At 43.9% G+C, this 26,429-nt stretch overlaps 1 protein-coding gene across 7 annotated transcripts in view; it reads left to right on the top strand.

Annotated features, from left to right (window-relative positions):
* Positions 1-4,286, top strand: part of BPGM (bisphosphoglycerate mutase) — a 46,275-nt gene extending 41,989 nt beyond the window's left edge. For all 7 annotated transcript variants that reach the window (XM_062009555.1, XM_062009573.1, XM_062009537.1 and 4 more), the window contains one exon: positions 1,277-4,286. In XM_062009555.1, the coding sequence (XP_061865539.1) occupies positions 1,277-1,455 (179 nt within the window). In that variant the 3' untranslated portion in view covers positions 1,456-4,286. The remainder of the gene's footprint in view (positions 1-1,276) is intronic.
* Positions 4,287-26,429: the final 22,143 nt, after the last annotated feature.

The following is a 26,429-nucleotide window of genomic DNA, read 5'->3' as shown; positions in this document are numbered from 1 at the left end:
TCTCGTTGTTGCTGAGTGGCTTGAGTTCATGGATAATAATGTTGTTTCTGCTTTTCTACTTAATGTGAAAATCACTGGTAAATTTGCACCCATGTATTCTGAGAGCCATCTGTTTTGTCAGCTGCTCAAGAGGATGTTTTCTTCAAGCACCTTGGTCTAGTTTATATGGTGTCATCATTTTAGAAGCTTGTTTGTGAGCATTGTTTTAAGCATGAATTACTCAAAGCTGTCCTGCTTTACACCAGCAGGCTGGTGCTGTGAGCTTAGTGCTTCCAAAAAGGGAGGGAGGGAAAAAAGAAATATTGACATTCCCCATGACACTAGCTTTCTTTTGCCTGAGATTTTTGAGGAATAGTGTCTTTGCAGTCCCTGTTGCTCAATAGAACTATTTAGACCTAGTGTGGAAATGTTAAAATTCACTTGTATGCTTTGGAGACTTGTGTGGTTAATGTAAAAATAACCATTACTTCCCTGAGATCAGAGCTCCAGAATATTTTAATGTAGCATTCATGGGTAAAATACATTTTTTTTTTTTTCCCCCCAGATGGACATTATGTTAGTGGAAAGACACAAGAAAATGCTCCAAGTTTCTGACTTTTTCCATTTTCTTCCCCTGCTTTGGAAGTGAAAATGACTATCCTGTAGACTATCCTGTATCTAGTAATTCTGAGAGTAGTACTGTAGGCAAGATGCTATGAACTTGCTTTTGAGAAATCATATCTAGGCAAACAGTGATTCTTACACTAGAAGAGTAAAATACTGATTTCTTTTTTTTTTTTTTAAAGACAGATTGAAGGAAGTTCTGCATAGAAAATGTAAGAAAAATTGACCTTAATATCCTGCCTTCTTAAAGACACTGTTTGTATTTGTGGTACAGCAAAGGCTGTTTCATGTTGGAGTAGCACGTGTGGACTCCTAATCCTTTTTTTTCTTTGTGATACATGAATTGGGAAGATATAGAGGAGAGAACCTGTTGTCCTCTGTGTCCTGTGTTACAGTAAAGGTATAATCTTCAGAGCAGTCTGTTCATGTTCATTTCACGTACATACGCTGAAGAATAAACTGTCTTCACTTCGAGAACTTCCTCCTTTAGCTGTTCCTAAAGTAGTAATCAAGCTGGGAATTAGCCATTGAGCAGAGCAGGTGGTGTTGATGGAGGCTGAAACATGGCCTTCTCTGTTTTAAGACTTGATAATCTCAGAAACAAGGCTGAGCTAGATAAACAATTAGGAAGTTGTTCACTAATTCTAACCTTTTTTTTTTTTCCTTTTGGCAGGCATCTCTGATGAGGACATCATCAATGTTACTCTTCCCACTGGTGTGCCCATACTCCTTGAACTTGATGAGAATCTGCACCCTCTGGGCCCTCACCAATTTTTGGGTGATCAAGAAGCTATTCAAGCTGCCATCAAAAAAGTGGAAGATCAAGGGAAAGTAAAATCTGCTGAGAAGTAAAAATTCCACTAACAGAGCTGTTTCCCAAGTGTGGTATTATGTATGACTGCTAGGTTGCACTGTGTGAAAGTCTGAATTTCAAGCACTAAATAATAGGAAGGGACAGTTGATGAATCTCAGGTTGGTAGATGAACCCTCTGCCTTTCAAAAACTGGAATTTAGATCTCAGTGTGAGGTTATAGATACAGAGGAAAAAAAAAATCAGATCATTCAGGTAATGGAGACTTGCAGAGCAGTCTGCCCCACATCTAGGGTTGAGGGTGGCCTAGTGCAGGAATAAAAGGGTATGTTATTGGTGTCTGCTAATAATCAGCCTTAATCTGTTAAGGGGAAAAGCATCAGTTTACTGGACTAAGTTCAGGTAATTAGGCACTAAAACTTTCTCACTCATAAAATGACACTAGGTAACATTGTTATCTGAGACATTTCTGTGTCAATAGCCATGACAGCTTGTTCTGGATGGACTTCCTTTGGTCTTTTGGAACACTTCAGCTGTACAACTCTTTGCCTTGTGTTATTTTTGAGTCTTCCAAGGCCAGCTCATGGTCTAGAAGAGAACTTTCTAGAGAAGTTCAGATTGTTATAGTTGCTGTAGTTGTCTTTTGTTACTCTATATTCCAGTTTATAAGGAATCTGGAAGGAACCCCTTTTCCTCCACCATCTTTGCAAAGCCTAGCATGACTGCCTTTTGCAAGCTGGCAATAATAAGATTTAATTCAGACTTTAGTCTGTAAACTGAGCACAAAGGTTTCCTGCTTAATGTTTAAATATCACTTAGCTCTTAGTGAGTGACCTGAGTATTGTTCAACATTTGATTGTCTCAGCCAAGTTGTTAAAATAACTCCTGTTTACCTCAGTAAGACTTGGATCTAGGAAAATCCCCCTCTAAGCTTTCCTGAGCTGCAAAGATCTCTTCATAAATATGTTGTACACTAATATTATTGTGACACTCTCTGTATCAATTGCTCTGGAGAGCTGGAACAGGTGCGTAAGGTGACATGTAAGAAGTGTTATTGGATTCAGCTCATTCAGCCATCATGCTGGTAGGGAAGGGTGTTCTTCCATGCCTGAAAATATTCTGTAAAACTCACAACTGTAGATTGATTCCTGCTGAGTGTGACCTTGCTATTGTGTTAGGCACAAAATTGAACAGTTCACACTGTGGTTGAGTGTAGTGTAGCATGTATGGCTGTTTGTTCTCTAGGTACACAAGCATGAGGGTAATTCCATTTTTGAAGAATTGCTCTAATTTTACTTGCACACGTAAAACTGTTACTTAAAATATATCACAACATCTAAACATCTGGATTCTGACCTTAGTTAGCCAATGTGGGTGATACTTGTGTGTGTACTCCTTGAGCTGAATGTGTTCTCAGCATGGCCCAGCTACAAAGAAGTTGATAAGAATTCCCTTGGTATGATGCTAGTATAAACTTCATAATTCCTAGAGTAGCTGCTGCTTTGCAGTGAGCAACTCCAGCTCATTTCATGTGTGAGGATGTTTGTTCCTTTGAGGAGAGCAGTGTGGCAGCATGGTGTGCCTCTGGTAGTCTCTCTGATACATGGAGGCAGACATTGCAGGTCTGGTGCTGGCTTACATTAGTATAGCATATACTCCATAAAAGACTTCCTGCTAGATGGTAGTTTCTCTTGCACAAATGGTGCTTGGGCTTCTCCTTGGTTTTGTTCTTGTAGCCCTTGAAGTAAGAACAAAGCTATGTGTTTCTCTTTTTAAACATAAGTCTGGTAGATTTCCTTTGTACAAGCAAGGATGTTTCATATTGTTTTCTCTGAAATGCTATTAACAGTTTCCCTGCAACTCCGATTCAATAATGTATCAAGTTCAGTATCAAGAAAAAGTTACTGTAGACTCACTAACAAGGCAAGCAGAGCTACCTGTTGTCAGTGGGAACCGCCTGCATTCAGATGTGTGGGCTTACAGTCATGGCTGTCAGTATTCATAGCTCTTTGGGAATGTGCATTTTAATGTAGAACTTCAGGACTTGAATTGCAGCTGGAATATACTTAGAAATGAACCTAACTGAACTGGAAAATGTGCTCACTCTTCCCCTTGTCTCAGAATTCATTATCTGAGGATGAAGTGGGGAATGGAAAGGTGGATGAATGTAGAGAGCATTAATACTTCTTGCAGTTGAATGGATGAAATCAAGTGAAAACACTCTTTCAAAGAGTCATGGACAGTAGGAAAAGAACAGCATTGTGATGTCTTCAGGTGGTACTGTTTCTTTAGTGCTACTTGAGGCACAAATAGTGACAATGCCCTTGGAAGCTGGACTTCATTTGCTTTGTTTTTCTCCAAAGTGTGATGACAGGATTTTATGTGCACATCTGGCAGCAAAACCACCTTGCAGAAGTATCAAATGAAACCAATTGGATTTCATTGTGTTGAATATTGTTTTAACACTTTACAGTGCTTGCTTCTGAATAGCCTTCTAGTTAAATTCCTGAGTAGTAAAATGTTTTTACTGAAGAACAGAAACCAACTTCCATCAATGGTGGCATAAGGATGCCTGATTTTCAGACATAGCTATGTTAGAGGGAGAAAAAAGAATTGTGCTGGTGGCTTTAGAAATCAGTGGTTGGAAAACCTTTTCCCTGTGTTTGAATATGCCTCCAAGTCCCATAAAGTTACTGATGTTACAGCTGACATTATGGATGTGATTGATCTGGTTTGTTTATCCATTTTTAAGTTGTGGTTCAGTAGCAATAATAGCTCTATAAATCCTCTTGAAAACCTTTGTAAATATGGTGGAGTTGGCAGGTTCTTTGTAACTCAATAAATTCACCTGAAACAGCATTTGACTTGGGTTGAGTCTTTCTTCCTTCTTCTCTTCCCTTTTGGCTCCTTTCCAAGGCTGATGGGTGAACAAAACCCCCTGTGACATTCAGGGTCTCAGAACTCATCAGTCATTGATGCAGTCAGTTGGGTTAAAACTGTGTTAGATCAAATGCTGCCTGATGTTTACATGTCAAGAAGTTGGACTGGAGGAGAATGCATACCTGTTTGAAACTAAGGGGGCATTTGCATAACAACAAATTAAGCATTCAGTTCCAGAATAATGGCCTAAACAGATGTTCACTCTTTCCCATGCTTGCTTGTCTCTTAAGTAAGAAGCACTACTTCTTGATGATGTGTTTAAAATGGTGAATTCTGGAGACAGTGCCAGGCCCTTTGCTCTCCAAAGTACTTGGGTGTCAGAGTTGTGACTGGAATGACAAGTGCAAGGAACTGCAAGCCTGTTGAGCACAGTTTCTTGTCATTGACCCCTGAGAGCTGTGCCAAACAGGTATTGCTGCCTCTTCCTGGTGTTACAATGGCCAAAGGTTCTGGGGATGGGTGAAAAGTGAGGTGACTTTAGCTAATCACCCAGAGGACAGATGGCTGAGATGGGGCACATCTCCCTCCTATTGGCTTATTAAACTTGTTGGCCTGCTCCCAGGCCTTCTTGGGGCTGTTCTAGCAGTTTTCAGCAGCCATGTTTTGTCCCTGCTACAGGTGGAAGGATGATAGAGGGAAAAGGGTCCCTGTTCTTGCTCTTCATGTATATTGACAGAGCAGGGAAGGGCAGCAGATAACCAGACTATGCAAGTTACTGTGCTGTGAAGTCAAGCTCAATGCAATACAGTGGCCTGAAGTTGACTTCTGAGAGAACACTGACCCTTAGCTCAGTCAGAGATAGCAATTTAGATGGCTGCAATTACTCCAGAAAACAGTTGTGATCCTAAGGTGGTTAGAATAGGATTGTGGCCATGGCATTAGAACTGCTGTGTCTGAAAGCATACACTTCATGAATATACTTGTGGTTTTCCTCAGGTCTCTTCCAGCTCCCACTCAACATGGCATGAAAGCCTGACACTTCCCTACCTTCTGTCTGGCACCTGTATGAAAGAAAAGTACTAGTACATATCTAGGTTAAGGAAATCACCTCTTCTAGAAAACTAGTGTGAGCCCAGTGACAGCAAATGCTGGAGTTCTGGTTGCTGTTGGCTTCGGAGGAGCCAAGTAATACATTGCTGCCCTCCTCCAGGTTGGTCATTTCTAGCTGCTAGGAGCAAGCAGTACAACTGAGTGTAACGGAGGACCCTGATGCTGTCAGAGCTGTGTAATGGAAATGTCTGTCTGAATTCAAGACACTTCCTCCTTGTTCCTGGTGCTACCACAGCAGAAGTACTGGAAAGGATGAATATGCGTTTGCTGTTAATACTAGGATCTAAATTGGGGATGCTTTGCCGATGAGTTAACTACCAAGTGAATCCTAATTTCCTGGCAGAGGCTTTTCAGCCTCACAGTAACTGTAGTGTACTGTGATTAAAGCTGAGCTAGTTCTCTAGTTCAGGTCTGCAGCTCTCCAGCTATCCCTTGAGTCTGCTGATTGTGCTTTCCAGGATCTGTACAGGAGGCAGTAGTACTGACAATGTTAGGGGTGAGCAAACAGGCTTAAAGATCCATAACTATCCCTCCTGACAAAGCAATTGCTCTTACACGAGTCGCAACTGTCGATGGACTTGCAGAAATACAAGTGGACAACAGGTGGAGCAAATGCGTTGTGATAGGTACGTGTGGGGAACAATTTTATGCTCCTGTGTGCATAAAAGCATTGCAAGGAAGAAAATCTGCAAGGCAGCTTGTTTTATCTCTGTCAGTGCTGCTGTACAGTGTAACAAATGGCCTGAAGGTGACAGTTTTGGTGTGGAATAAATTGCAATCATCATCTGTATCACTTAAACAGGCTGGTGATTAGTCTTATTTTTGTCTTTTGTCAGCAGCTTCCCTAGATAAAATAAATAGGAGCAAGATTGTCTATTTGCAGAGAGATGTTTCGTCTGAAAAAAAACCCCACAACCAACCCAAAAGACCCCAGTCCCTCTCTGTGTCAGGAAAGCTTGGGGGAGGTCAGTATCACATGAGAAAAGTTGCTCAGCAATAAGCAGATACCAAATCAATTTTACAAATTAGTAAAGATTAGAGGGTGCCTTGAATTTCAAGCAACTGATTTCAGGTACTCATGTATTAATTTTTCTAAAGGACTGTGTATTCTCCCTTCCTTCTCAGAAGCTGTGGAAATTCATAAATGCTTTACATACTTTGAAATTGAGCTTTAAGGTAGGCAGTCCAGATTTCCTCTGCATATCTGGAAAGATGTTGACTGATGTGACATCCATCTAGAGTGAGTCTGTAGCTGTGGCTGATAGAAGACTCCAGCAAAGCAAATTCCCAGTCTTACCCTGCAAGCCCCAATATCACTGCCTTCCCTAACGTGTTAGTGTATAAAATGCTCATGATACAAAACTAGTGAGCTTTGTTTTTGCAATTGGTGTATACTTCAACCCATGCATGTAAAGGAATGTGTTTTAAAGTACAGACACAAGTTTCAATTTTATGAAACCTTATAGAAACTGACACTCAAATTTATCAGGCAATAACAAAACAGAATAAACTTTCACAGGTTTCATTTCCCCAGATGAAGGCCTTGGGACACCTACTGAAAGGAAAAGTACCTTTTTTTTTTTCAATACTGGGAAAATGTTCTGTGCTTTCTCTTTGATGTGATTGGCTCAAGTGATTTCTGTGGCCAGCAGTTAGGAATACCTTCCATGAAGCTCTAAGTCCTTTACACGGGCTGCCACCAAGAGATTTCGGAGAAGATGTGGGAACTATTTCATCACCTCAGTTTTGGGGATAACTGAGCTGCCTACACAGGGATTATTAGTAATATAAGGTCAAGTATTCCTCTTTAAAGCTGCATGATTTCTCTTGTTTATAGGTTAACTTTGTGTGTCAGAGTCTCTGCTGCATTTCATAATTTTAATTTTACTTGATGCCAGGCTGGGCTTGATCTGGTCATAATCATGTGTTGATTTGTATAGTAGATGAGCTACACTTTAAGTAACATACATTGCCAATATCAGATGCAGTCAGAGTTATGCAAATTATGTTTATGACTACACATGGTTATTTTTATGCACATATAAATGGGAAATTATTTTCTTAAAAAAACCCCTCCAAAACTCTTTTTCTGTTGGTATCAGTCCTATGCCCTGAATGTCCTTCATCTAATCTACTGTTAAAACGGATTCTGTGTTAGTACATAAGTCTGAATTCCCAATTCTAAAGTGCAGTATGTAAAGTAGAAAGCAAGATTACCGTATTGGGTACTTCTGATCAATAAGCTTTGTTTTTCTTGTTCAAGTTTGGAATTTGCCTGTAAATGTTAACATGTGTTGATGGCACAGCTTGTATTTGTAGCTGAAGAAAAAAATCTGTTTTGCACTAGAGGTTGGGTAGAGCTTCTATTTAATAGAATCACAGGATAGGCAGGGGTTGGAAGGGACCTTTAGAGCTCATCTAGTCCAACCCCCCTGCAGAAGCAGGTCCACCTAGCTCAGGTCACACAGGAACACATCCAGGTGGGTCTTGAAGACCTCCAAGGAAGGAGACTCCACATCCTCCCTGGGCAGCCTGTGCCAGGGCTCCCTCACCTGAACAGTGAAATAGGGGTTTTTTTATGTTTAAATGGAACTTTTTGTGTTCCAGCTTCATCCCATTGTCCCTTGTCCAATTGCTAGCTACAATAGAAAAAAGGGATTCTCCAACCTCTGCAGTCTCCTCTTTTTCTAGACTAAACAGCCCCAGTTCCTGCAGCCTTTCCTCATAAGAAAGATACTCCAGGCTCCTGATCATCTTGGTGGCCCTGCACTGGACTGTCTCCAGCACTTCCCTGTCCCTCTTGAGCTGAGGAGCCCAGGACTGGACACAGGACTCCAGATGAGGCCTCAGCAGGGCAGAGTAGAGGGGGACAAGAACCTCCCTTGACCTGCTGGCCACACTCTTCTTGAGGCATCCCGGGATGTCATTGGCCTTCTTGGCCATGAGGGCACACTGCTGGCTCATGGTGAGTTTATTGTCAACCAACACTCCCAGGTCTCTCTCTGCAGAGCTGCTCTCCAGCAGGCCAATCCCCACCCTGTACTGGTGCATTGGGTTGTTTCTTCCCAGGTGCAGGGTAGATCTGGTGTTTGTAAATAAAGAAGATCTGGTGGGGGACATGATGGTTGGAGGCCACCTAGGGCATAGTGATCATGAAATGATAGAATTCTCAGTCCTCAGAGAAGCAAGGAAGAAGCTCAGCAGAACTGCCACCTTAGATTTCAGAGGGCAGATTTTGAATTGTTTGGGAAGTTGGTTGCCAGGGTCCCTTGGATCTAGTCTTGAAGGACAAAGAAGTCTAGAAAGGCTGGATGTTTTTTCAAGAAGGAAATCTTAAAGGCACAGGATCAAGCTGTCCCCATGTACAAGAAAATGAGCTGAGGGGAAAGGAGACCCTCCTGGCTGAACAGGGAGCTTCTACTGGAGCTCAGGAGGAAAAAGACAGTTTGTGATCTCTGGAAGAAAGGTCAGATAGCCCAGGAGAATGACAAGGATGTTGTGAGGTGATGTAGGGAGAAAATTAGAAAGCCTGAGGCTCAACTAGAGCTAAAGCTGGCCACTACTGTAGAAGACAAAAAGAAAAGTTTCTATAAATATGTTGGCAACAAAAGGAGGGCTAAAGAGAATGTTTTCACATTCTCACATGTCCTGGTTTAGGCCCATCAAGGGACAGAAGACCACGATTAGATTCAAGGACCAAAGACTTGAGAATTCCTAAAGGATAAAGAAAGTTTAATGGCTGCTTATGGTCCAGGACAAACCAGACCAGGCTCCTCAGCGTGGGGATGAAAACAGAAAATAATTTAATCTACTATCAACTAAAGCATAGCCATAAAGCCCCAAAGCATACACAACATAAAACAACATGGAGTGGTACTAGGAAGAGCACAACCAACCCTTTAAGACCATCTTCCTCACCACTGCTCCCCTCTCCCTGGGCTCAGAGCCCTGATCCCTATATATTTATCTTCTCCCCTGCTCAATGGCTCAGGGCGGCAGGAACTGGGGGTCTCAGTCAGTCTGTTCTCAATGGATTCTACACTTTGTCTCCCCTCAGGGCAGATGGGCTCCACACCAGTCCTCCCTGCACGTCCATGGGGTACCTCACACACATGGCAGCCCTGCACAGGCTGCTCTGATGTGTGTTTATCCCAAAGGCTGCAGCTCCTCTCTGCCTCTCATGTGGGGCTGCTCTGTGGTGTGCAAGCTCTCCAGCACGGCCTGTGCCATAGTCGTCTCTCCACACAGTCCCTCACCCATCCGTCTGCACTCACATGGAGCTGCTGGTGGCTCTCAGTCCTGCCATGGCCCTGCATGGGTTGCAGGGGTACAGCCTGCGTTCTCACTACAGCTTGCAGAGTTGTCTCTGGTCTGTTGCTCCTCCCTCCTTCCTCCTTCTCTGACTGTGAGGTCTGTGTGGTCACCTCCATCTTGTACCACTCTTACACCTCCTCCCAAGCACTTCAAACTCTTGTCTCTAAATAGTGATGGCAGAGGTGGGTCTGAACCCAAGAGCCGGGGGGGAAAGTCCAAGAACTCTTTACCGAGTCTTCACTGCAACCCCTTCCCCCTGTTACCAAGCAAAAGCAGCTTCTTGCTAAACCATGACATCACCCTATGCAGCAACTTCTTCCCCTTCTCAAGTATTCACAGAGGTGTTACTTCCATCACTAATTGGCCAGGCCTGGGTCAGCTGTGGGTCCATCTTAGAATTTACTGGCTTTAGCCTTATCAGCTACAGGGGAAGCTTCTGGCAGATCTTTGTTTAATGAACCCACCCCTGTCCTCCCCCTGCTACCAGGTCCAGTTGCTAGGCAAGTGCTTAGCCCTCCTGTGTTTAATGTGTCTGCTGATGACAACAGAGCTCCTGATTAAAAATACAATAGTGGATCTAGCTCTCTGCACTCAGGTTTTCTGTCTTCTCCTTGGTTATTATAACTTGGGATCCTGATCCTTGTTTGCCTTGTAGTAAATGGTGAAAGTCCTGCTACCAAAAACGTGGCCCAGGCAAAACCACCACATTCCACCCCTCACATCTGTGAATTGTGTTTGAGAAGGGGAAGAAGTTGCTGGGCAGGTGCTAAACTGCAGCAGCAACAGAGACTGAGAATGTGAAAATATCTCTGCAGACACCAAGGTGAGTGGAGAAGGAGGGTAAGGAGGGTGCTTAGGCCCTGAGAGAAAGACTCCCCTGTGACCTGTTATGAAGACCACAGTGAGGCAGCTGTGCCCGTGCAGTCCATGGAGGCCACCGGCGAGCAGAGATCCACTCGCAGCCCGTGTAGGACCCCACACCAGAGCAGATGGATGCCTGAAGGAGGCTGTGACTCTGGGAAGCTCACCCTGGAGTGAGTTCCTGGCAGGACCTGGGAGTCCGTGAGCAGAGAGGAGCCCACGCCAGAGCAGGTTTGCTGTCAGGACTTGTGATCCTGTGAGGGACTCATGCCGGAGCAGTTGGTATCTGAAGGACTGTTCTCCCCATGGATGACCCACGTTGGGGCAGGATGTGAGGAGCTGCCCCCATGGGAGGCTCCATGCCGGAGTAGTTCGTGAGAAGCTGCAGCCCATGGTAAGGACCCACGCTGGAGAAATTCATGGAGGACTGTTTCCCACGGGAGGGACCCCACACTGTAGCAGTGGGAAGTTTGAGGAGGCCTCCCCCTGAGAAGAAGCAGTGGCAAAGTCCATCTGTAATGAATTGACTGTAACCCACATCCCCTGCACTGCTGGAGGGGAGGGAAGGAGGGTCCTGGGAAGAGGGAGGGGTGGGGAGAGGTATTTTAAAATTTGGTTTTATTTCTCGTCTGCCTGTTCTGATGGTTCATTAATAAATCAACCCCTTTTCTCCCAAAGTTGAGTCTGTTTAGCCTGTGATGCTAATTGCTGAGTGATCTCCCTGTTCTTATCTCGACTGACAAACCTGTTGTTATATTTCTCTCTCCCCTGTCCAGTTTAGGAGGGGGACTGATATTGTGACTTGGTGGGCATCTGGCACCCAGCCAGTGCTAAACCACCACAGATGGGTGGGAAACTGTATGGCTGGGCCCGGAGAGTGGTGGTCAATGGAGTTAAATCCAGTAGGTGGCCAGTTACTAGTGCTGTTCCCCAGGCTCAGTGCTGGGGACTGTTTTAACATCTTTATTCATGACCTTCATAGAATCATAGAATGGTAGGGGTTGGAAGGGACTTTTAGAGATCATGTAGTCCAACCACCCTGCAGAAGCAGGTTCACCTAGATAAGGTCACATAGGAACACGTGCAGGCGGGTCTTGAAGACCTCCAAGGAAGGAGCCTCCACAACCCCTCTGGGCAGACTGTGCCAGGGCTCCCTCACCTGCACAGTTAAATAGCTTTTTCTTATATTTAAGTGGAACTTTTTGTGTTCCAGCTTCATCCCATTACCTCTCGTCCTGTTGCTAGCTACTATAGAAAAAAGGGATGCCCCAACCTCCTGACACCCACCCTTTAGATATTTATAAATGTTAATAAGATCTCCCCTCAATCTCCTCTTCTCCAGACTAAACAGCCCCAGTTCCCGCAGCCTTTCCTCATATGAAAGATGTTCCAGTCCCCTGATCATCTTGGTGGCCCTGCACTGGACTCTCTCCAGCAGTTCCCTGTCCCTCTTGAGCTGAGGAGCCCAGAACTGGACACAGGACTCCAGATGAGGCCTCACTAGGGCAAGGTAGAGGGGGACAAGAACCTCCCTTGACCTGCTGGCCACACTCTTCTTGAGGCATCCCAGGATGCCATTGACCTTCTTGGCCACGAGGGCACATTGCTGGCTCATATTTAGCCTATTATCAATCAGGACTCCCAGGTCTCTCTCTGCAGAGCTGCTCTTTAGCAGTTTGACCCCCAGCCTGTACTAGTGCAGGGGGTTGTTCCTTCCCAGATGCAGGACTCTGCACTCGTCCTTGTTGAACCTCATGAGGTTCCTCTCTGCCCAACTCTCAAGCCAGCTGAGATCCTGCTGAATGGCAGCACAGCCTTCTGGGGAATCAGCCAGTCCTCCCAGTTTGGTGACCTTGATGAGGGGACTGAGTGCACCCTCAGTAAATTTGCAGATGACACCAAGCTGGGTGGATGCATAGATCTGCTTGAGGGCAAGAAGGCTCTTCAGAGGCACCTGGACAGGCTGGAGTGATGAGCCGAGGCCATTCACATGAGGCTTAACAAGGCCAAGTTCTGGGTACTGCACTTTGGCCACAACAGCCCCTGACAATGCTATACCCTTGGGGTAGAGTGGCTGGAAAGCTGCCTGGCAGAAAAGGACCTGAGGGTGTTAATTGACAACTGACTGAATATGAGCCAGCAGCACGCCCAGATGGCCAAGAAGGGCGATGACAATCTGGCTTGTATGTGAAGTAGTGTGGCCAGCAGGACCAAGGAAGACATTGTCCCCTTGTACGTGGTGCTGATGAGTCTGCACCTTGAGTACTGTGTCCAGTTCTGGGCCCCTGACTACAAGAAGGACATGGAGGTGCTGGAGCATGTCCAGAGATAGGAAATGAAGCTGATGAAAAGTCTGGAGCACAAGTCTTATGAGGAGTGGCTGAGGGCACGGGGATGTTTAGCCTAGAGGAGGCTGAGAGTAGACATGATCACTCTCTACAACTTCCTGAAGGGGAGTTGTAATGAGTTCGGGGTCAATCTCTCCAGTAACGACTGATAGAACATGAGAAAATGGGCTCAAGTTGCACTAGGGAAGGGTTAAATTAGACATTAGGGAGAACTGTTTTACTGAGAGAGTTATTATGCACTGGAGCGGGCTGCCCAGGGGGAGGGTGGAATCATCATCCCTAGAGATATTTAAAGGATGCATAGATGAGGTGCTGAGGTACATGGTTTAGTTTAGCAATGGGCCTGGCAGTGTTAGATTAGTGGTTCATGATCTTACAGGTCTTTTCCAACCAACTTGCCAAGGCAAGTGCTACATGCTCGCCATGGTGGAAGTGACTACTGGATGGCTGAAGGCATATCCTGTGCCTCATGCCACTGCTTGGAACACTATCCTGGGCCTAGAAGACAAGTCCTATGGTGACATGGCACCCCAGAAAGGATTGAGTCAGACAATGGGACATGTTTTTGAAACAACCTCATAGACATCTATGCCAAAGAGTATGGTATTCAATGGGTGTATCACATCCCCTATCATGCACCAGCTTCTGTGAAAAATCAAGCAATATAATGGACTGTTAAAGACTACACTGAGGGCAATGGGGGATGAGACCTTTCAACATGGGGATATACATTTAGCAAAAGCCACTAGGTTAGTTGACAGTAGTGGACATGTCAATTGAGATTGCCCTGCCAATCAGAACTTTTATGTACTGTAGTAGGGGATAAAGTTCCTGTAGTATATGTGAAAAACATGCTGGGGAAAACTGCAAAGGCAAACTCACTTGTGGGATTAGTTTCGCTCAAGGATCTGGGTTATGCAGAAGGTTATGCAGAATCACAGAACGGTAGAGGTTGGAAGGGCCTCTAAAGAAGCAGCCCTTTAAGACCACCTTCCCCCAGTCCCTCGCCTCTTCCTGGGCTCAGAGTCTTGATCCCAGCGTCTTTACCTCCTCCGCCTCTGAATGGCTCAGTGGGGCAGGGAATGGGTATTTCAGTCAGTCTTTTCCCAATGGCTCCTGCCGCTTGTCTCTCCTTAAAGCAGAAGGGCTTCTTGCTGTTTCTCCCTGCTCCAGCGTGGGGTCCCTCATAGGCTGGGCAGCCCTGCACAGGCCACTCCAACTTGCATTGATCCCAAAGGCTGCAGCTCTGCCTCCTGTGTGGGTCTCCGTGGCCCGCAGGCTCTCCAGCATGGCATACGCCAGGGCCACCTCCTCACATAGTCCCTCGCCTGTCCAGGCGCACCCACCTGGAGCTGCTGGTGGCTCTCAGTCCTGCCATTGCCCTCCATGAGTTGCAGGGGCACAACCTGTGTTCTCACCACAGTTTGCAGAGGAGTCTCTGGTCTGTTGCTCCTCTTTCCTTCCTCCTTCTCTGATTGTAGGGTCCGCATGGTCACTTCCATCTTATATCACTCTTGCACCTCCTTTTTCAGCTCAGATTTCCCTTCTTAAATACATGATGGCAGAAGCATTAGATTGGCACGGCAGGGCTGGAGGTGGGTCAACCTCAGTATCGGGCATTGTTTCAAGAACTGATTACTGGGACCAGCACTGCAGCCTCCTCTGCCTGTTACCAAGCAGCAAGTAGTTCCACACAAACCTGTAACAGTGCCCCACTAGTTTCAGATCTGCTTATAAGAAGTGCTTAGGTGGGAGGAGATGGAGTGGAACGTGGAATAGGTCTGAGAGGGAAATGTATCAAAAAAAGCCTGTGAAAATGCAGTGCTGAGGTATGGATTTACAGCTGGATCACATTTTATAAAGTTCTGTCTTCATTCCTGTGCTGCCCAGAGGAAAATGAGGATTTCTACATTTTAACTGGAGAAAGTCACCCATGTGAGGTAAACATTAAGTGACCCATTTCCTCTCAGTAATTTTTCTCTGCTTGTTTTGCTCTTTCTGCTACTGCAGAGAAACTCTCTCTGTCTCACAAGTGGCTGCTCAATGCACAGCAGTTTTTCATAGCTGCCAGTGGAACTACTTGCATAGAGGGATCAACTGGATGTTGGAGGAGAGTGCTGTGACCTGATGGGCTGCTGCAGCACGTTCCTGTTGTGCGTGGGCTCAAAAGTGCTACATGACAAATGGTTTTTTATTACTGTGGCTAGCCAAAGACTTTAGTTTGTGCCTCCACCAACGCTGACGAGATTTGTGGTCATTCATCACCTCATGGATCAGGCCTTTTTTTAATGGCATTGCTAAAAAAAGTGTCATACTTATAGGCACCACTTGATTTTATTTCCTTCAAGGTCCCAGGATAGTGTGCCAGGAATGAAGAAGAATTGGTTGAGTTAACAAAGGGAAAAATTGATTACAGAAATATTAGGCATGCTATATTAGATATGCCTGTACTCCCAAAAGGATAAGCCAGGGCTGTCAAAACACTGAAATCTATTTTCCAATTTTCTGTAGCTTTGCATTAGATTTTCATGGAGATGAGAAAACAGGCTTCACAAAAGTCCTGTTGTCTGGTCTTGGTTCAAAAGACAGGTTTTAACAGGTTTGCCTTCAATATCCTTAGTTTTGAGTCTTGCACACAACAATTTCCACTTTACTCAGCATTTCTGAAGAGCAGGTCACTTGAAGAGCTGCCCGACTGGATGTAGAGTGTGAATATGTGATCTTGTTCAGCTCTCTGAGACAGTGTGGGAGGGAAGGATGAGGAGAGGATGTGGCTTTGTCATGCAGGTCCAGTTGCTAGGCAAGTGCTTAGCCCTCCTGTGTTTAATGTGTCTGCTGATGACAACAGAGCTCCTGATTAAAAATACAATAGTGGATCTAGCTCTCTGCACTCAGGTTTTCTGTCTTCTCCTTGGTTATTATAACTTGGGGTCCTGATCCTTGTTTGCCTTGTAGTAAATGGTGAAAGTCCAGCTGCCTGCAAAGGGAGAGGATCAGGCCCTGCACAGACTCTTATTCCCCTGGATGCAGAAGTAAAGCAGCAGCAGACTTCAAAATGGAACCTTCATATCTTGTTGACATGTTTCTTTCTAGATTCCTGGGAGGGCCCTTAAAGACAGGAGCCTCCATGGACAGACAGGAAGAGGGCTAGACATTGCAAAGCGTGAATAATCCTAAATTCTATCCTGGTCGTTCACCTAATGGAGCTCTGAGTCATTAAATGAGGTTTCTGAGAAAGCTTGAGATTTCTACTCCATTTTCTGTTTACAAGAGTTTTGCGCATTTTGGTTTTGCGAGTGCTTAAAAGATTCATTTGTTTTTAAAATGGAGTTTGTGACCTCAGCACCTCAGTTGCCCTTGAAGCCTTTGCTTGCTTTGTGAGAGCACATGCCACCCCTTGATCACATCAATGGCTACCTGGTTTGCAGACATGCTGCTACTCAGAATAAGAAGAAGAGGTTTTGCATGGGATCCTCTAAATAAATGGACAGCACAAGAAACAGCTTTGTGGTGTCCTGAGCAGGAGAGAATTGCGGAGAGAGCTAATGTCCAGTTTCCACCTCTGCTACCAAAGTCACAGTCTCTGCGTTGAAGCAGAGTGGGCCTCGGTTCTGGCACTAGAGATCTATGTGGACAGGCCCTTCCCATTTCTTGCTACCCTCTGGCACCAATGTTTATGTGTTGGTTTGTTTGTGAAGTTAAAATCTGTGGGCAGTGATCCTTTCCTGGAGGACTATTTCTGAGGCAGGCTTTGCAGAGGGCAACACAAACTGCCCCGAGGAGTTGGAGAAACCAGGGGACATGATAGAGAAATCCATATGTGTTTACTTGTGCCCATTGTTCTTGCTACAGGAACTGTTATAAGCACATACCATGTAAAAATTGTAGAGACTCAAGCTCAGAAGTCTTAGGTGGCAATTTATGTTGCATTGACAGACTAATGCTCTGGGTGCCAGCTAGTATCTCTTCAAGAGTTCATGCAAGTAAATGGATGTCTGAAAACAGGCTGCAACAAGCCTGTCTGACCACTTCCAGCTCTGCAGCAGGCATGAAGATCATTCTTGCCAGTCTTTGTAATGCTGTTGCTAGTGGCCAGGAACTCTTTCAAATTAGATTTAAACAACCATGATATGGAGTTAGATCTGGAGGAAGAGCTCCTGCCTGTTGTGACGTAGCTTTAGGACATGAGGATATGTTCCTGATGACACTATTTTCTTTGCAGAGGAGGGACTGATGGGATAGGCTTTACCTCACCTCCTTGTACATGGTTGCAGTATAAATTTCCTCACTTGATCAAGGCTTTCCTTTAGCTCTTTCTGTTGACAAGAGAGAGTAACAGGCCTTTTTAGGATGTGACTCATTTGACCCATTTTAGACATTTCATTTAGGTGAAATTACTGGTGTCTTCCCACTGTTTGCTTCATTGTGACTAGATCTGATTTAGCATGTGTTTTAGAGAAGCCTGTATCTGCACAGAGGCATCACCCTGCCCGATGAGATCTGCTTAGCTGCAGAGTTGATTTTGATAGGTGATACATTTAAAATGCAAACAAAACCATGAATGGATATCTTTATGCTCTGTCTGCTTCAAAGCTGGATTTTGTTGTTGATAAAGACAATGACCCAGCAAACTTGGTCTCACATACAGCTACAGCTTGTCTTCCACCCCATCCAGGGCTATGTGGCTGGATTCCAGCTTGCCTCAAAGATTCATGCGCTGCCCAAAAACACCCTGAGGGGATGTCTGCAGACTACCATCTGTGGTTGTTCCTCAGCTGCAGCGCAGGCAAACTCACAAAGTCAGAAGATGTCTTGGGGATGTGATAGTCCTCCTGGTTTCAGGCCATGATTGCACAAATCAGAAGAATTACATTAGCATAAATACAGTGTGACTCAGTAGAGAAACATCCACATTTTTTCTTAGAAAGTCAAATGCTTTACAGTGCTTTGCTTTTCATCTGCTGTAGTCTTCAGCAGGTCCTGCCAGGGAGATGGGTCAAGGCAGAGGGAACTGGGCTCTTTTCTGTCATTATCAGTGTTAAATATTTGAAAGAATTCTGGTGTTGAAAGCTGCAGTTGAGAAAAAGTTCAGGCTTGTGTACTTAGCTTCCAGAAAATGCCCACATGAATTTCTCTGATTAAAGTGAAGCGACCACAAGGGAAATTCTCAGGACAGACAATTTCAAATTCTAAATAGAAATGTAACAGGAAATTAAAGTAAAAAGGAAAGACCTATGACCAATACCCATAAAGAATCATTTGACCAGTGTCTAGATTTCAGCTGCATAACAAATCTAGGCAAACCACCAAGAAATATGTATTTGTTATGCTTTATCGGTTATGTTTCTCAAGCTCAAAGCACTTGAAGTAATAAATCTGACTCAGGAAATTAGTGTATTAAGGTTTTCGTTGATATACTTGTAACTGTAAAACGTATTTTACAGTATTAAAAGTATCTCAAAGTACCTCCTGCTGGGAGGAGTGAGCTGAATAACACCAGCAGCAGAACAGAAGACAGGCAGTTCTATAGGAAGTCAATCAGATCTTGCTTGACATCTTTTGGTAAGATTTGCTGTGATTTTTTCTCTGCTTTCTGAATATACTGCAAGAATTTCTCTCCTGAGATGACATCTTTTCCATTCATCTCCTGGGGAGTATTTACAAGGCTTGGGGGGATGCTTCATTCAAAGTTAAAGGCTAAGATCACAGGTAATTAGGCCCTACGTGTGAATCGTCCACCATGGCAGGGGGTTCAAAGTGGGTCAGAGAAACAAACATGGTGCATGACTGATGTTCTTTTTTTTTTTTTTTTTCCACATAAATCAAGGCAAAATATTAGTAGGTAAAGATAAAAAGCATTTTCCCAAAGAGGGAAAATTATTCCTGGGGACAGTTTGTTCAACATCTTCATCAACGACCTGGATGAGGGGACAGAGTGTACCCTCAGCAAGTTGGCTGATGACACCAGACTGGGAGGACTGGCTGATTCCCCAGAAGGCTGTGCTGCCATTCAGCGGGATCTCGACCGGCTTGAGATATGGGCAGAGAGGAGTCTCATGAGGTTCAACAAGGACAAGTGCAGAGTCCTGCATCTGGGAAGGAACAACCCCCTGCACCAGTACAGGCTGGGGATTGACCTGCTGAAGAGCAGCTCTGCAGAGAGAGACCTGGGAGTCCTGATTATAATAAACTAACCATGAGCCAGCAATGTGCCCTCATGGACAAGAAGGCCAATGGCATCCTGGGATGCCTCAAGAAGAGTGTGGCCAGCAGGTCAAGGGAGGTTCTTGTCCCCCTCTACTCTGCCCTGGTGAGGCCTCATCTGGAGTCCTGTGTCCAGTTCTGAGCTCCTCAGCTCAAGAGGGACAGGGAAGTGCTGGAGAGAGTCCAGTGCAGGGCCACCAAGATGATCAGGGGACTGGAGCATCTTTCATATGAGGAAAGGCCGTGGGAACTGGGGCTGTTTAGTCTGGAGAAGAGGAGACGGAAGGGAGATCTTATTAACATTTATACATATCTAAAAGTTGGGTGTCAGGAGGTTGGGACATCCCTTTTTTCTATAGTAGCTACCAACAGGACAAGGGGTAATGGGACGAAGCTGGAACAGAAAAAGTTCCACTTAAACATAAGAAAAAACTATTTCACTGTTCAGGTGAGGGAGCCCTGGCACAGGCTGCCCAGAGGGGTTGTGGAGTCTCCTTCCTTGGAGGTCTTCAAGACCCGCCTGGACATGTTCCTATGTGACCTGATCTAGGTGACCCTGCTTCTGCAAGGGGATTGGACTAGATGATCTCTAAAAGTCCCTTCCAACCCCTACCATTCTATGATTCTATGATTCTAGCAGTGTAAGAAACAATGTAGGTACCCTAAGGCAATGTAGAGTTTGCCAGTGAGAATCCAAGCAAATATGAGTCAGAAATACAGAACACAGAATCTCAAGGGCTGGAAAGGACCTTGGAAGATCATCTAGTCCATCTTATTATGTGTACAGATACTTATTGAGATAAAAGAGATCATAAAGCATTCTGAGGTCTGCAAGCTGCCTGCTGCTGCAGATCAAGCAATCTTCCTACCATCTCCTGTGTGACTTGGAAGTCTCTCGTTCAATACCGCAACAAGCCTAGCTGTGCTTAGCTCTATAAAAAGCAGGCAGGAGCAAGTGTGTTTCAAAAAACCAGCATAAGCTACTATTGTGAAGAGCTCATCAAGTTTTTTGTCCCTTAGAGCATTTTAGGAGACAAAAGTATTTTTTCATGGAGAAAAAAGAAAAAGAAATAAGAAACCACAACTTTGGGGTACAAATATTTTGTTTATAAAAACTGGAAATTATTTTGGGAAGTGGTTTTTAAGGACTGAATTTTTTTTTTTAAATGGAAAATGGTTTGAAGAAAACAGGAGAAAACTCAGTTTTAGAGTCCAGGCTTCTTTGTCCAAAAGGAAAACATCTTGTGAGAGGAAAAAAAGGGGCAAAAATTAAAAGCTTTTGTGATCGTCTAGAAAAATGCTTGGCATACTTTTAACATTTCTGTGTCTTTCTTGGCTACTTGCTAAGCCATTTAATTGTCATAGTTTTGTCTTCCCAAGATGCAATATTATTCATCAAGGAATTCTGTTAAATGCGTCATGGTCTCAAAGTAAGGTGACAAAAGAGACAGGTTCCTGTTGCAAGGCAGCATTCCTGGAGGAAAGTCAGTCTGCTAAAGGTCTCTGCAAGACAGATAAATATATTATAGAAGAGTTTCATCCCACAAAGAATGTTTGCAGTGAGCTGTCTTTTCCTTTCTCAAAAGTACAGCGTACACGCCATCTTGCCAAATCATTGTTCTCACATCAACTGCTTTCCGTGTTGAGAAACTGCATACCTCCTTGCAAAATCACAGCTCTGCAAAGACAACTGAAAGTTCAGGATGGTGCTGGGTTATGGGGTGGAATAGGCTGCTGCTTCTATGCATGGGTATGATTGAGGCGAAAAGTGACTTTTTCTCCTTATGTATCAATACAGACTCATTCTAATTCCGGATTGTCAAGTACTAGGGAGGAAAGATCCTCAGTGCATGATATATTTTTAACATGAGACAGGCTCTGCAGGCATTTATAGCTTTCTGTGCTAGTAGATTCTATAACTATTTGTCCTGTAATTTCTTTTAGCAGCAGTAGTTGGCAACAAGGCCAATAGGAAAGGTTGCCTAACTTTAAGAAAAAATATAAAATCATTATTCTTGTCTAGATTCTATTTTAATTTGTGAATATTTTTGTTAAACTTCAGCCCTACAGAATGATATTTTCCACACCAGAAGTTTTCCTCGGAATGAAGTGTCAAAAGCCAAATCATGAAGGGCTTACTGAATCTCCAGTTAGGAAATAAACTATTTTTTGCACCTGTGACATCTCAAGAAGAAGGAAGAGAGGATGCAGTTTGCTCTGAAAGTGGAGAGGCTAGGAGAGAGGTGACAGCAGGGTCAGCAGAAGGGTGACAATAACTGAGAGAGTCTGCTCTCAGTCTCTGCGACTCAGGCAGAGAAAGTGGGGTTAGAGGATCCAGCACAGATCCTGGGACTTGGCTTTTATTTTCTGTTGGCCAAGAAACAGCTCTAAAGTGGGTTTTGTCCTTCCCATGGATGTGGTCCATTTTGTATGTTTCCTATTGGTATAGAGCCTAGCAGTTGTAGGTGTGTCACAATACCGAGTGCTTTGCAAGACATGATCTATGATGTCTGTGTTGGTCTTATGGACAGTTTGAGTGAAGACAGCTGTAAATCCCATGTGTCCTTGTGACAGGTGACATTTGGTTCTGCATCAGTCACTTATGTGCTCTCCATGGGCACAGGAAGCTGATAGGGGAGGCAGTTGATTATGAGTGAGCTTAGAAGCCCATGGTCTTCTTACAAACGCCTGTACATATACAACACAGGGTACGTGTCTCCCTGTGAAGAACAGGCAGCTTGTTTCAGTCAGTGCTCTGATAGTGTCTTTGACGGTAAATGATGTGACAATCACTGAGTTTGCTCTTGGATGTAGCCTTGGGACTGCTCTCATGCAGTAGCGTAGATGTGTCTTCAGAGGATAACAGGTAGCTACTTTGTTAGCTTGTGTGTTGTATGTCTTTATGTGTGGGTTTTGGGTGGGATAGAGTTAATTTTCTTCACAGTAGCCGGTTAGGGCCTGTGTTTTGGATTTGTGCTGGAAACACTGTTGACAACACAAGGATGTTTTAGTTATTGCTGAGCAGTTCTTGCACAGAGTCAAGGCCTTTTATGCTTCCCATGCTGTTCTTCAAATGAGTGTGCTGAGGGGTCATAAGAATTTCAGAGGGGACACAGCCAGGACAGCTGGCCCCAACCCACCAAAGGGATATTCCATGCCATATTAAATCATCCTCAGTAATAAAACTAGCAAGGAAATTGGCTGGGTAGTGCTGTTTGAGGACTGTCTGGGCATCAGTCTGCTGGTGGTGAGCAGTTATTTTCATTTGTATCACTTCTCTGTCTTGGGTTTTATTTATTTCTCTTTTTTATTTTAAACATTTAAAAATTATTTCCCTTTTCATTACCATTTAGAATTATTTATATGAATTAATTTTATTTCAATTATTAAGCAGTTTTTATCTCAAAACATGAGTTTTCTCTTTTTACTTTTAGTCTTTCGATTCTCTCCCCCACCTCACTGAGTGGGTGTGAGCAAACGGCTGTGTGGTGTTTGGTAACCTTTTGCTTGGTAACAGGGGAAGGGAGCTGCAGTGCTGGTTCCAGTTAGCAGTTCTTGAAACACCCCCTGGCTCTGAGGTGGACGGACTCACCTTCAGCCTGGCCAGGCCAATCTAATGCTTCTGCCATCATTACTTAAGAAGGGAAATCTGAGCTGGAAAAGGAGGTGGAAGAGTGGCACATAACAATAGTTAGAGAAGGAAGAAGGAAGGAGGAACGTTGAACCAGAGACCCCCTGCAGAAAGCAGCTGAGCAGCTGTCTCCCTGCGACCCATGGAGAGTAATGGTGGGACAAATGATTGCCAGCAGCTCCGAGAGAACCCCGTGCCAGAGGGAGTGAGTGTTGTGGACTCTGACTCAGAGGAAGCAGAGAGGACCTGCAGCCCTTGGGATGAACACGTCAGAGTGGCCTGTGCAGGGCTGCCCAGCTTGTGAGGGACCCCGCAATGGAGTAGGGAGGACTGACAAGGAGCCTCCCTGTCCTGAGTAGAGACAAGTGGCAGGAGCCAGCTTCCTGCCATGGTGTTTCAGTAAGTGAGGTGTCTCTCTACCACTAATAACTTAAAAGAGAGAAAGCTCTGTAAAATGATATTGGCCTGAAAAAGAGAAATACTTTCACCACTGAAAATTACTGTTTCTTGGGAAACAAAGCTAGTAGGAACATGGAATATAAAGATCACTTGAAGCTCCCGATAAGAACATTATTGAGACTGAGAACTAAGAGAGAAATGGGTGGCAGAAGCCTCTGTCCATTTGAAGAGCTTCACCAATATCAGTATTATTGAGGAAATCTCCCCTGATTTTTGAGCATTTCTGAGCTACTGAAGTGTGACACTGACACTGCAGGAATAAGCCTAAAAGACAAGCCCATGTTTTTCTGAGTCTTGGAAATGCAGTTGCACTGTCCCAGTCCTGAGACTTACATGGGAATACTTTGGCGTGCCTTTTACTGTCTAGATACTCTTGCTCCATCTAGTGAGTAAATTTATTGACTTTGTTTTGGATGAGAGGAGGGCCTGGGGAAAAGTAACATAATTTATGAATTTGACATATGCAAAGATGGGAATTACCCAGGAAGATTCTACATTTGATTTTGGTGGAAGAGTGACAGTGATTTTAGCTTACAGTTGCTCATTGATATGTCTTTTAAATTATTTTTAAAAGAGGCTTGAGGTTTTTTTGTTTTTAATGTGGTTTCCCAGGAAAATCTCTTTGTGTTTATAGTCAGTGGGTGGATTTACTTGTTATGTGAATCAAATGAGTGGGAAGAGATAAAATGAAAAAACTTGATTTAAGTATTTTAACTGTATCTGTTGCATCCCATCTTTACTGTTCTTGTTAAGCAGCCAAAACACATTCCTCTTTTATAAAAGAAGGAACAAAAGGGCACTAGCTCCCAGATCTTTAATGCAATAAAGTAATCTCTGAGGCCTGTGTGAGGGGCCATGTTGACTGGGCACTGAGAGAAGCACAGAGATGGAGTATGCCAGCAGAGAGATACTCTCTCTGGTGCCTACTGAACTGTTAAGCTCAAAGAAGTCAGGATTTTTCCCTTGCTTCTTCCATCCTGCCTTGCCTTTCTGCTTCTTAGACTATCTTGCCTAATGCTTGCCAGACACATCTCATGCCATATTCCCCCTTTTGTTTTTCCCTTTCTCTTTGCAAAAGACATTAATTAAAACTGTGAGTGAAAATAAGAAGGAGGGAATTAAAAAAGGATACAATGGCATTTCATCTGACTGTGTTTGGGGTCCTGTTTGACAGTCATGGAAGAAAACTACTCTTTCCCACTGGCTCTGGGTGAGACAGGTTGGCAGGCCTCTTATTGCACCCCATAGCCTGACCTACTTCAGGCATCATCCTCATCTTGCTGCTTGCTCTGCAGCCTGGCTTGTGCCTCACAGTACTGCCAGGTGTCACAGCCTTCTCTTCATCCATGTTGTCCCATCTGTGGCTGGTGGTTGTGGCCAGTGAGGTGACCCTGCTGTTAGAGTGCCCAAAACTGATACCAGGCTTACCCTCCATGACCTCTTGCCTGAGTCCCCTGACAATGCATGACTAGGCTGGAAGCAGCATGACTGAGATCCATTTGCTCCATCTGAGCATGCATGTGGTTTATGGAGTGGTGACAACGTGATGTGCATATTTCAAACAGATGTGATGCCTATATGGCATGGTAGCAGCAGGGACATTTGACTGCACAGTAAGTGCCATTTTGTTTGGGTAGAAGTTTTCTAATTTTGTTTGAAAACTCCTGTTATTACTTCTGAGTTTGGTTAGACTCCTGTAATAAATACACATGCACCATATATTATATATATAAATATATAAATATATATATATATATATATATATACAGTCTGAAAACATACAAGCTGAAGGCATAGACCTTCTATGGATTCCAGGATTTTCTGCTTTTAAGTGAAAACAACCTTGCATGACCTTCTTAGTTTGCAATGAAAATGTCATATTCTCATCCTACATACCCCTGGGCTATATGAGCCTGATTCAGGGGTTTAGTCATTCTTACCTATAAACTTTTACCTAAAAATGCTGTCATATTTAATGCTGTTATCAAAAGCTTTGGTTTTGCACGTCTGACCTAACGAGCACAATCATATTTTCAGGTAAAAAGATAACAAAAATCAGAGATCTGCCTGAGGGAAATAAACAAATCTACTCAGGATCTGCCTTCCTGAGCTAAACAATCAATATAGAGATGCAGAAGGAAAGAATATAGACAGGAAAAAACTTATGGATTAGATATTGTATAAATCTGGCAATCAAGTATTATTTTTCCTCTGAGACAATGCTAAATGTATTCAGAAGGCATAGACAGACAGGCAGCAGACTGACTGCTGATTTTTTTGATCCTATGGAAAAGGAATGGATACACTTTGGTGAAAAACAGCAAGGAGAAATCTTCAAAATGTCTGACCACCGGAGCATTCTGCTGAAATATAGGAGTTGGTGGGAACCCTGTGAAGATCTGTGTCATTCCTGACCACTGCTGCCCTTGGTAGGATCTTTAAGCATTGCCATTGGATTCAGACAAAGGTCAAAGATGCTTGGATTGCATTAAGGGACAAGAAGACTGGACTCAGAACTGCTTTTAAAAGACAGAAAACTGTCCTGGAAGCTTTTGTTATTTATCAGTTTACCTAACAGATTACCAGGCATTTCCTGTTGTGAATACAACCAAAGGCTTTTAGCTGTGCCTGGGAAAATGTGGATGAATTAAAGAATCTCAAGTGGTTCCTTGACAGAAGTAATGAGAAAGATGGATTACAAGAAAAGGACAGTGAATTTACAGAGTTCCTGTGGAGAAGAAAGCAAGATGTTACAGTGGAATGGCAGCTACTGAGCAGAGGTTTGGGATGGCTAATGTACAAGAGAGCAAGTAATTTATCAAAGGCAAAAGAGACTGTCTGTTGAGCTTTTAAAAACATACCATAGTTTCCTGAGTGAAAATGAACCAGATATCTGATAGTTTTTTTAAAATTTCTGGTCCTTTGAAGATTTTATGTTGGAAGACATTTGCTTCCCTTGAGCTATTTTTATGTGAACGCAGTCAGAAGAACCTGGAATTCAAACCTACCCAGTAGACCACTTGAGACCATTTTAGTTGATATTTTGACCCAGAGATGGAAGTGCCAAGACATCATCTGAAGAGACTGTTCAAATGATGTCTTTGGCATGGGATAAGCTGGGTGTATCATACATGTAGGGCAAATACCAAAAAGAATTCAGGAAGAGAGAATACGCCAGATGCTTTGAAATGAAACTCAACTGAAAACC

The sequence above is a fragment of the Colius striatus genome, chromosome 1, assembly GCF_028858725.1.
Source record: "Colius striatus isolate bColStr4 chromosome 1, bColStr4.1.hap1, whole genome shotgun sequence".
Taxonomy (NCBI): domain Eukaryota; kingdom Metazoa; phylum Chordata; class Aves; order Coliiformes; family Coliidae; genus Colius; species Colius striatus.
This window is presented reverse-complemented; position numbering and strand designations above follow the sequence as displayed.